Source organism: Scleropages formosus, chromosome 20 (genome assembly GCF_900964775.1).
Source record: "Scleropages formosus chromosome 20, fSclFor1.1, whole genome shotgun sequence".
NCBI classification, from domain to species: Eukaryota; Metazoa; Chordata; class Actinopteri; order Osteoglossiformes; family Osteoglossidae; genus Scleropages; species Scleropages formosus.
This window is the reverse complement of record NC_041825.1, coordinates 9639624-9651955: the sequence shown is the minus strand read 5'-3', so window position 1 is coordinate 9651955 and position 12332 is coordinate 9639624. Positions and strand designations below refer to the sequence as shown.

Genomic DNA, 12332 nt, shown 5'->3' with positions numbered 1-12332 from the left:
GTAATGAATTTTTTTGAGCGAGCTGCTGAGAGATTTAGCACGTTTTCTTTTACGGAAGGCTATGTTTAGTGTGCGATTGTTAGACTTCTCACTCTTTTCCTTCTTCAGTGACAACCGGTTGCACTTGAGGAGCACTACAAGCTGGAGCTTGGTGCGGTGTATTTGTTTGTCTTCGGGTTTCCAGAGCGTGCGGCTGTCTCAGGGGAAGTCCAACCCAACTGAGTCCAACCCATCGTTGCTTCAGTCAGACGTGGCTGATACCTGCGACAGCAAGTCAGCTTTGCTGCAATGGGATGAGCGCGGTCCAGACATTACAGCTTGGCTGCCTGGAGTGCCTGAAGGTCTGGACATGCTTGCTCTCCAGTGTGGCTGATGTGGGACATTTTCATTGATGTTTTATTTTGGCCCATGGTAGATCTCCTCAGATGTGATGCCATGTGTAAGCAGAAACCTCTGTATCCCCAAAAGCCTCGGGTAATGGAAGCTGGACATCCTCCAAGAATCCTCCCTCTCAATCTGAATAGCAATATGCCTGTGAGTGTCAGAATTTTAATGCACCCCAGTAACCCACATTTTGCTATTCCTTGCCTTGCACTATTCACAGAGTCATGGCGGTCCACCCAATAAATGTGAGATCACGACATAGACTTGAGCCCAGATACATGTATTTCAGTGGAGTAGATGTGATGTGATTCCGAATGTCAGGTATAAATATTGTTCTGACTCCATGGATGGATCGTCGTGGTTGGAATAACAATTTGTTAAGGGTGTCTAGCAGTGAGCAGGGCAGTAGTATGTTTGTCTGGGATACTCAAGGTCATCCTGACACCATGGTGTACTAAGTACAATAAATTCTCTGGCAAATAATGGAAAACATGCATGACCTGCTTTATTGTATACATATTAGATGTGTGCAGACCTGCGGTGGGATGTAGATCCCGCAGTGCAGGAGCCACAAGGGAAGGGCTAATGAACACTGGAAGTTGCACTGAAATGCCGTTTGTTTGCAGGTGGCAATGCTGGGGACACTCTCGTATTTTCCAAAGCCCAGAAAACCAGAGGAACTAAGAAGAGTGTTGAGGTTCTTGCAGCTCTATGAAGATCCACTGACAGTTTGTCACTGCACTGCATCCCAAAACTAGTATGAATTTCTTTGAAAGGACTTTCTACTATGGATTTGTATGCATCCGAGGTTTTAAAATTTAGATTTTTAAATTTTCAGCTTGGTATTTAGCATATTTCAAAATTAAGCTTTCCTACTGAAGCTCGATGAGTTCCCACCCCAATAAGGAAATGCATGAGGAATATTGAAAATGACTTTTTTCAGCATATTACTGTTAATTTACAGTGCTTTTATAAAAATTCTCAACCGTGCTGGTACTCTAAACATTCACAAACACATAACGTGGTTCAAGCTCTCTAAAAACCCACCACTTTATTCAATATGACAAACATTTTTGTAAAACATTCCATAAAAAAATGTTTATTGCTGATCATCATTGAACTAGCACTTGATCTTATATGCATAATTTCTCAAAGCAATGTTACAAGATATATATATATATATATATATATATATATATATATATGTATAGAGATATAACTAGAGAGATAGATATATCAATATTTTTTTATGTATAAATAAAATAAACAAGACATAATAAAATTGTATAATTTCCTTCCATTAAAAGTGTCAGCAGTAAACAGATTGTGCTGTTGAATATCTCAGCACTTGTCTTAGCTTAGTGGACAGCTACTGTCACAACTCAACACACACACGCGCACACACACACGCAGACATGCACACAAAATAGTGCAGAGCTTGCTAATGGCCATATAACCTTCTGCAGTATATATTTACATTCTCCTTAAGGAACTAGTGTACAAGGCAGTATCTTATGGTACAATGGTGAAAAAGAAAGCAAGTGGATCCCAGAAAGAAGGTTTTAACATAGCATCTAAAACATACAAACCCACCGGTGATCAAACAGGTCACAAATAAATAAGTCAAGAAATTCAGACTGTCTGTAGCTGTAAAAACAGCCTCGGCGAATAGAACACACGTGCTCACGTTGCGTGCACTGGCCGGCAGAAAAAACTGGCAGTGTGGAGTCGCTGCTCTACGACTTAAAATGCACAAGCAGCGGAAAGAAGAAACGAGAAAACAGTTCCGAAGATAAATCTATGGGCTGCATATATAGACATACAAGATAGAGTATAATAGTAATAAGTGGCGTTTGCAAGCCTTGCAGTGACTGTACAATAACTGAGGTGCAGCATTATTGGTCTCAGTGTCAGAGGTTTTACATTCACTGTGAGGAACGGACTGCTGTCCTGCAGGGTGTCCGGTCAGTGCCCCGAACACCGGCCTGCTGGGTGGCAGACCAGGCCGCTGTCGTGCGGCTGTTTGGTTAGAGGATGCTGCACTTGCCCTTCTCCACCCAGGGGTTGTTCTTCATCAGCTCGGGGTTCAGGAACGGGTCCTCTGGCACCACGTCCTCGATCCACTTCACCAGGCTTCGTGGACAGGTGAAGGGTGCAGAAAACGGGAGGGGAAAGGAGAAGGACTCTCAGCCTTGTCCCTTCTATACTTTGTAAAACTTATGAAGGTTAAGAAACACTACCTTTACTTAAACTGTCATACATTTGCAGAGGTATCACTCAGAAAGACGTATAAGTTAGGCAAAACATACACACGGGTTTTATTACTATTACAGGTGAACATACACCTGTTACACCATTTATTAATCCATCCACCCATTAACAATGGCTTGTTCAGCGTTGGGTTGCTGAGGCCTGGAGCCCATCTGGGAAGAGTAGGCAGAAGACAGGGTACACCCTGGACGGGACAGCTCAGCTCAGCGCAGGGCGATCGCACACTCAGACACACACTCAAGGCAATTTAGAGTCAACAGTTCACCTGAGACACCTGAGTGTCTTTTGACTGTGGGAGAAAACCAGAGCGCCCGGAGGAACCTCATTGCGTAAAGGATGGATTGAGGCTGATGAGAGATGAAAGACGAGCTGAGCACAGCAGCGCTTCTCAGCGGAGAGCAAGAAATCACACAAGAGGGAGAGTTCTGCTGGGAAGGTCTCGGTGAGGAGCACGGGTGGAACGATGCTGCCGGGGAAAAACGTGCAGGCGGTTCACTCTCCATATTCATCTCAAGAAGAAGAGATCGCGCTTGCATTTATCTAACGCTTTTCTACAAAGTCACATGCAATTACTTACCCATTTAGAGAGGAAAGAAGTTTTTACTAGAGTGATTCAGTGTAAGTACCTTGCTCGAGGGTACCATACCAGTACATGGGATATCAACCTACAACCTTTGGGTCCAAAGGCAGCAGCTCTAAGCACTACACTACCTGTTGCCCTCATGCTTTAAGGAGAATGTAAATTTATATTTTGTACCTGTTTTTGCAGACATGAGCTTCTTGTTTTCAGAAGAACAAGCTGCTGATTATCATTCTGCGTATTGCTAGAATTTTTTTTTTTAATAAGAGGACTGCTTCAAGCCTATGTCTGTAGTGTGTATGTAAATATTATTTTATTTATCCTTCTTGAACACTCCCAGTACTGGGATGTAACCTCAAAATATTTAGTCATATGTCATCTACCTTAACTCCAATGCCATCTGCTGCTCAGTGATAAATCTTATGTACAAAATATTCCCATGTGGTTTCATCGGAGATGTGCTTTACGGGAAATTTAGATCGTCCCTGTCCCTTATCATTATATAAGACTTGGTCTAGTGGAGAGTGTGTGTGCTAGTGCTCTAACTGGGAATGCGGAAGGTACACAACCGTGCTGCAGAACAGGCTCCTCCTTCATTCTCATTATCCCAGTCACAGCGGGGGTGACCCACACTATCTCATTAGCCACACTAGGGGTCATAAAACCCCAGAGCTAATTAGGCCAGTCAGGTGGGGACTGGTTTAATGCCCTCACACTGAAACACAAAAACCCAGGAAATCTGCCCAAGCCATTATCAACTTCACCAACTTGGCCCAATACCCGGGAGAAGGTTCTTCAGCTGACATAACCTATTTGGGCGAATGGGTCACCTGGCACTTGCTCAAAGTGTGCACTGAGAGAGCGTGGTAGATTACCACGGACAGCATGGTGGATCTCCCGAAGACGACCAATGAAGACTGTTATGCCACCAAAAAAAGGCTTCGGTTATCTCGCATGTAGGCATGACTTTGACAATATTGTGAAGCTAACAAAGTACAGCCACTCTGAATATAGATGAGAGAAGAAAAAAAAAAATGTTCCACTGAAAAAAATCATGTCGTTGCAATAACTGACCATGGCATTGCAATACAGACTACCGCAGTTGCGAAATATCAGTCCAGATGGGTCAGAATCTCAGTCATCGTGGCTCTTCATGGCCCTAAACAAATGGACGTACCGTATATAGTCAGCTGGTGCTGCCAGGACAAAAGAGGGCTGGAGAGACACTTACTCAGTGACCGTTTTGGAAGATTTCTCCCTTTTAAAGGCCAGCTGGTACTTGAGGCTCTCCACCTCCTTCTTCATCTGGGGCAGGTCCATCTCCTCCATGCTGGCAGCTGCAGTTGCGGTCGCTCACGACAGTGCTGTGGAGACATAAGCCAAGAAAAGACTGAGCTTCTTATGTGCATGGGATCATACCAGGAGCGTTCAAACGAAGAGCATGAACATCAGTGCAAATGAGAATCGTTTGGTGTCTCGCGCACGAACGAGCAGATGGTCTCTAGTGAGGACACTGTTGCAGCAAACTTAGAAAAACTACTTGGTATCTATTATTATAATAATTTTTATTTAGCTGAGGGGGGTGCGGTGGTGCAATGGGTTTGACCGGATCCTGCTCTCCAGTGGATCTGGGGTTCGAGTCCCGCTTGGGGTGCCATGCGACGGACTGGCGTCCCGTCCTGGGTGTATCCCCTTCCCCTCCAGCCTTGCGCCCTATGTTGGTGGGTTAGGCTCCAGCTCCCGGCGACCCCGTATGGGACAAGCGGTTTCAGATGATATGTGTGTGTGTGTGTGTGTGTGTGTCTATTATTTAGCTGGCATCTTTGTCCAAGGTGACACAATGTTAGATAATCAATGTTAAAATGAACCTTTTATAAAGCAAAGAGTTTTTACAGGACCAGTTCAGGTAAGGACCTTGGGGCCAAGGGTACTACAATAGGAAGGGGATTCATACGAGTAACCTTTAGACTGAAAGGCAGTGGCGCAAACCACTACACTGCCTTCCTTTAAAGACGTCTCTTTATTGGAACCAAAAGTCAATAACCCTTGTATACTTTGTTCAGTTTCTGCTCGTGGGAGTTATGCAAATTAGCCTCGGGGGGGGGGCATCCCTAAGGGAAACACCTTGACGGAAGCGCTCCCCTAGGATTGGGCTTTCATGCCGTACAGGTACTGCACATTACAGACTGTCCATTTCATTTGACTAATGGATGAGCGCCTTTTCCATTTTCCGTTTCTGAGGTGATTTGTTCTCCATGACTCAGTCAATGAGCACGCACTTCGATACCTGTCATTTGAATAGGAAAATACGTCTTCCCAAATGAAAAGGACTGCAAACAGTCCTTAAAAACACCTGTTCCCCATTAGCGATAAAGCCGAAGCCGTTTTTGGTTCGAAAGAAATGTTCAAGAGCATGTTAAATGAAAATTGTTTCAGGGCTTATTTTAAACAGATGCTTTATAATTATGCTTTTATGCGACATCTATGAAATATACCGTCTTTCAATATGTGCCACAGTGGTCCTCTCAGCGTTACGCTTATTGCACACAGCGAAACATGCATCCTCTAAGAAACGTTGGCGAGTTTCTTACTTGTTTAGAATCCAGAGAGAAAATAAGTCACAATACGCACTGCCATGTACTATATGTGTTAAAAATATCTTGGCAAAATCCTCCCGGGGCAATGCTTTTTGGAAAAAACTTCATAAGTATTTCAGATGGCTTTTGCACAGGGAAGGCACCGTAGTGGGGTGTTTTTCGCCCGCAATGTATAGCTGGAAAGGACAAAGTTTCCAGGCCAGGTCCAGCATGAGAAATGGGTCGCCCCAAGATTTAGGTCACCAACAGCCATCCCTCCAAAGGGGAGGGAAAGCTTCAGCCTGCAAAACCCCCATCAACCCCACTTTTATGCATCTCAATGATTTCACTTCAACACCTGAGGAGTGAAAAGTCCAGATTTAACCCTTCTAGTTGCTTTTCATTCTCCCAGCATCTCATCGCATGCAACTTTCCAAAGTATGATGGACAATACTGGTCCCCTTCCAGGGGAGGTGTGGGTTTTGAAGATACACCAAGACCCAACACATGCAATACTCTCCCTCATAGGGAAGCAAAGGGTTCGAGAATAAAGAATAATTCTCTTTTTCCAAGACACCGCTCATGCAGGATTTGCTTGGCAAAGCAAATTATTCTTCTTCTAGGTCACTGCACCTACAGCTAAATAAATGTGATGACTTCCTGAGAAAGGTTTCACACTACTGGGAACAGTTGATGTTTTAGTAAAAAGGTTAAAAGGGATACTTAAAATGTCATCAGACTGCGGTTGTCCATGATAGCAGTGTATTTCCTGGTACGGAACAGTGTAGATCCCCATGAGATCGACCTTAAAGAAGGGGAAGAGCCGACTGTGTGTGAGAAAGGTGCAATTGGTCTTCTTGATGAATGTGGTTTTTGAAAAATATGGGAGCAGTAACGATAATGATTTAGCACACACGCACACACACACAGACACGTTTCCATGGCACAGTTTCCCCGCAGTTGCCCGTGATCCAAGACGTGGAGCGAGCAGAGAGCCGGAGCACCACACACTGAAACGTTTCACTATGTAATCCCTCATAATGACAGCATCCTGACACAACACACACACACACACAGAGTCCCCAACGCTAAGTAAACACACGTTCCGACCCACACACAGTGACAGTGTCCCCCTACCATCGATCGGTCCTGAAGCGTCACGGACTCTCAACGCTACAATATATCACAATAAATAACGTTTCCCGGCAAAATACGCGGAAATATACAGTATGTATTTTATGTCACGCCTGGGATGCGATGGTGCCTGGATCATTGCGTGACTCGCTGTTTGCGTTACATGGATGGTCATATAAACACCTATATATATATACTAGTCCATGAGGTGTTAAGAGGAAGGAGCTGCCAGCAGGGCTGATCGAGCCATCATTTCATGCAGCCATGTCCTGTCCTGTCCTGTCCTGTCCTGCCCTGTCCTACCTGGGCGCTGCGGCGGTGCGGCTCCTTCGCCAAGTGCTCCGTGTGCTGCTGGGGCTCCCGCTCCTCCTCCTCCTCCTCCTCCCGCTCCAATCCAATGCAGCTTCGGCAAGTCCAGAAGAGCGAACGGAAAATATGAATAAATAAATATGCGCGTGCGCGTTTTTCGCAGCTCGGTTTATAGGATGGTAGATGGAGGGGAGAAGCGTATAGAATATAGTCCTGTGTGAGTGAGTGAGTGAGTGCGGACGAAAGCCGGGAAGGAAGGACAGTCTCAGGTGCGAAGTGCCAGGATGCTCTGCCTCTTTCCCCACTGGCGCCGCGATGCGCGCGCCGCTCAAGACCTTCAGCGCGAGCGCGAGCGCGCGCGCCTTTGTATGTATGTATGTGTGTGCGCGCTCTCTCTCTCTCTCTCTCTCTCTCTCGCCCCCCGCCTTCCTTCGGGGGGGGGGGGGGGGGGTGTCGTTGGTGGCTACGACGCTCTGTTCGGGACTGGGGACCGATCTGATGCCGCTGACAGCGCTGCCGGTGGTGCCGTATTTACAGTCAGTCATTTAGCAGACGGCGCTCTTCTCCAGCGCGGTGTACAGCGATTCTTATGCGGTATTTAAGTGACACCTGACACTGTGACAGTGTTAGACACGCTGCATTACAGTAAATAGTCTACACTACAGTCAATAGGTCATACATCTTCGGGGCAGCTGGTAGTCTATTGGTTGGAGTAGCTGTCTTTGGACCCAAAGTATGCAGGTTCGAGTCCCACCTCCAGCTGTAGTACCCTTGAGCAAGATACTTGGCCTAAATTGCTCCAGTAAAAATGACCCAGCTATATAAATAGGTAAATAATGGTAAGCTTACAATAATTGCTCCCCTAACATCCTAATGTAAAAGTGTCTGCTAAACAAATAAATGTAATGTTGCTTTGGAAAAAAAGTGCCAGCTAACTGTAAATTTATAGAGAAGGCAATGTAACAGAGTATTCAGATGCAACTTAAATTCTCCAGTTAACACACACATGCTTTCTGAACCGCTTGTTCCATACGGGCTTGCGGGGAGCCAGAGCCTAACCCGGCAACACAGGGCGGAAGGCTGGAGGGGGAGGGGACACACCCAGGACGGGACGCCAGTCCATCGCAAGGCACCCCAAGCAGGACTTGAATCCCAGACCCAGTCCAACTCACTGCGCCCTCGTTCCCCAATCAACATGAAACACAATGTCTTTGGAGTGTGGGAGGAAACCAGGGCGCCCTGACAAAACCTGAATATGCAGACTGAGTGTGGATTCAATTCATATCCAGTCGCACCTTCCGGATGCTGCGGGGTATCAGCGCTGTCAGCTGCACCCCTGTGCCGTGGTGGTGTTGTTGATAGAGGTGGAGCTGATGGCCATACTTAGTTCAGCAGCAGGTAATCATCAAGAGCCAAAGGTTTTCACTCTGCCATTAGTGGAGCCCTGTTTATTGTTTTATTCCATCTGTGCTCAAACTATGACAAATACTGATAGCTAAGTGGATAGTGATGGTGTCTCACAATGCCTGAGCCATGTGACTGGACTTGGGTTCGATCCTTGTTCTCCCTGTGATTAGCCTGCATGTCTTCATTCATTAATTTAGCCAATGCTTTTCTCCAAGGCAATTTACAATGTTAAGGTACTTACAATTATTTACCCATTTATACAGCTGGATAATTTTACTGGAGCAATTCAGGGTAAGTACTGTACTCAAGGGTGCTACAGTTGGAGGGGGGGTTCCAACCAGGAGCCTTTGGGTTCAAAGGCAGCAGCTCTAACCACTATGCTACCAGCTGTCTGTCTGTGGTTGCATGGGTTGCTCTGGTTTCCTCTCACAGGCTGAAGACATAAAATTAATCGATGACTAAATTGTCTATAAGGTGCGTGTTTGTGTGGCGGTGCTCTGCTATATAGATGAGTAAATGATTATAAGGAGTTTAATGCAGTTTATCTAGCACTTGGATAAATGTGTTCAATACTAAACAGCAATTGTATCTTGAGAACAGCATCTGGTAAATGCAAATTAATAATATTTAAGTAAACCGTTGATTGAAATCCTGGCATGATTCCAAATTTACCAAAGCGAGTGTTTTAGCTGGGCACTCGCTGTTATTTTTACGTAAAGGATTAAAAGGATGAAACCAATGAACTTGGGAACCGACTAATTAAATCTGGGTTCAATGGTAATTCATTCAATTTCTCGCGAGCGTCAAGAGCACAGAAAGACAGCGCAAATTGGAAAAGTTTCTCGTTCAACACGTATTGTGAAACGGCGTGATTTTTTGGTTTTGAGACGATTCGGAGGTTTTCGTGTGCCATCGGTTACGCTTTTAGGAAAATACACTCAATGCACTCCGTGTCTATGGACACACATTTAAACCGTGGCTCCTTTCTGCGGTTTACCTGTCCTCTTTAAAGTGGTGTGTCATGTGAAAGCCTGCAATGTTTGTTCAGACTTATTGACTCTGGAGTATTTTAATATGCTGTTGGGGGTTAGTCAGCGTCAAATTCATATCTGAACTTATCTGAGATCATTATGAAAGGTTTCGGTCTGGGCCTTGTTTCACACCCGATAGAGAAATTCTTACATTTCAGTTCTTTTTAATATACAAAAGCAAAGGCCCACCGTTAGCAGCCTTAAACCAGTTGGGTTTTATATATAAATAATTTACTGTTTATTTGGCTGTGATATTTCTCTGCTTGATGAATCAAACCAGCAAACCGACATTAGGGGGAATCGTTGTCAGGAAATATGATTCAGGTGCGGCGTTTTAGGGTCACGGTAAAACGTGGTCTTGTGCTGGTAAAGCAGCTGTCTTATTCAGTCAAGGATCTGTTTGTCTTGTGGGATTTTTTTGCACTTGGCAGTTATTTATGATGTTCTCTATTAAGCTGTACACCCATGCAGTCTCAGACGTTGCTGTTATGCTGTAATCTGATATTCTGGCTCTGCACAGAAATATGCAAAGAGCTTTAACCTTTCGCTTTGACCAAACTCTTCATTTTAAAAAGCAGAAAGAGGATACAAATAAATAACTCAATGCGCCCATTAATAATGTTTTATATTTCATCTTCTCAAGAAAAAAAACACAGGCCAGCAGTAACATAGTGGTTAACCAGAGCATTGTTGGTTCAAGACCCAAGAAAGGCCCTGCTGTAGTCTCCTTGAGATTCTTCGCCTTATTTACCGAGGCAAAAGCACCTATGGATATAAATTTAAATAGTCGTTTGAGAGAAGAGGATCTTCTTTGTAGAATAATAATAATAATAATAATTCAGAGGAAAGAGCAAAGTGTTGACAGAATTCCATATTATTACTTTCAGTCCACCAATCTGTGTCTTCGTGACTAAAGTCCATTTGCACCTGTATGGAAATGAAGTATTTCTGTGATCTTGAAATGCAGATTGAGGCAAAACGGAAACATGCAAAACACAAGATATTTACCTGCTGGGCATTCAAGAGACAAATTTCATGTTTGCTCTGTTCAATGAGGCAAACACACTCACACCGAATCCTTGTGGGCGTGACCGTTCAGTACGATTTCTGTAGTTCGACTGCACGTTTTTCGTGTCGTTATTTCCCACTTCGATATTCACAGAACGGACGAAACATCTGCCTTCCGCATCGTCGCAGGAGAAGTGTCAAGTAATTTACTTGAAATACAGTGCATCAAACTTTACATTTTTTCTTTTTACACTAAGGCTGCTGCAGTGATGCGCAATTTATCAAGACAGAAGTGAACAAACCATAACAGCCCTTTTAAGAGTGCAAAGAGTTTGCTAATATATGCAATAAATATGTGATACAAGATGGTTTTGATTGTTGCCCCTGTGGTGTCTTGGTGATTTTCTTTTTTTTTTTGTAAAGCACATCATTTCAAATCTAGTACCTAATGAGGATTTTGAATGAGAAAATGCTTTTTTTTTTTTTTTTTGCCAGAAGCAGTGATAAAACAGCATTTTTATTTAGGGAATAACATGGGTGAGATACTGTCAGTTTTATGCAGCCTGACACGTTTATCGAAATGGGCACCAAGCCCTTAATTCCCCCATATCCTTACCACATCTTTTTTGTCCTACCATCTCCTTTTGTTCCCGAGCAAAGAAGCTTCACGGTCGTCTCTTTTCTCTGTGTTTGAGCACAAAGCCATACCGCGGGACATCTTAATGGGGCATTTGAGGGAGCGTCTCCTTATGGCTCCACCGTTCAGGTCAGACTTGCTGAGGGGGTCATCCTTGCTCGTCTAATGGCTCAGGGGTGAAACTCCTCAAGGACACGAACGCAGTTAATGGCAGACGAGGGCTTTCAGACGATCTGATTTGATTTTGTGTGCTCTTAACGGGCATTACGGCTGGACCAAAGGCACCGAGCGCAGACTAAGGGGTAGCGGCACACAAAGAGGATGGCTTCTGCAAGCACCGGCGTAGCTGCTTGAGGCATTTCAGAGGTGCACCATGGGACAGCGAGCTCTCTCCAGCACCGACGTGGCCAACCACAGTCAGCTCTCCGTTTCATCCAACTAATTCAAAGGGGCAGATGACAGCGTAGTGGTTAGCACTGCTACCTTTAGAGTCAAACATTGCTCGTTTGAATCTCCCCTCTTGCTGGAGCACGCTTGAGCAACATACTTACCCTGAATTACTCCAGTAAAAGGTGCCCAGCTGTATAAATGGGTAAGAACAGTAGTTCTGAGTACCTTAACATTGTACATTGCTTTTGGACAAGTGTTAGCTAAGTGATGTAAATGTAATCATGTGGTCACTTCAGCAGGTCTTTCTGAAGACAAGGAACTACTTAAGGGTTCTAATAGCTGCTGGACTGTGGCCCCCTAGAACCAGCCGTACTCTTCGTCTTACGGTTCGAGACAAATTACGACGACACCCACATGACTTTGGTGATCGCACCTGTGCTACTAGACTCCGACTGTTGCCCAGACCATATTTCCAGCAGGTTTTTCTTCCACACAAATAACTAAACAGCGTTCAGACTTAAGCTACGCAAGACTTGGGTATTGCTGGTACCTCAGTCCCTAGATTAAGAGTTCTAATCCAGCTGTGTGTGTGGAGTTCACATCCT

At 44.7% G+C, this 12332-nt stretch overlaps 1 protein-coding gene across 1 annotated transcript; it reads right to left on the bottom strand.

Moving 5' to 3' along the window:
* Positions 1–1777: 1777 nt before the first annotated feature.
* Positions 1778–7576, bottom strand: LOC108926754 (guanine nucleotide-binding protein G(I)/G(S)/G(O) subunit gamma-13-like). The gene is made up of 3 exons (XM_018739675.2): positions 7249–7576; positions 4467–4599; positions 1778–2517 (listed from the first exon to the last, which is right to left on the bottom strand). Exons 2-3 carry the CDS (start codon positions 4562–4564, stop codon positions 2412–2414), a joined length of 204 nt encoding a protein of 67 aa, XP_018595191.1. The 5' UTR covers positions 4565–4599; positions 7249–7576; the 3' UTR covers positions 1778–2411.
* Positions 7577–12332: the final 4756 nt, after the last annotated feature.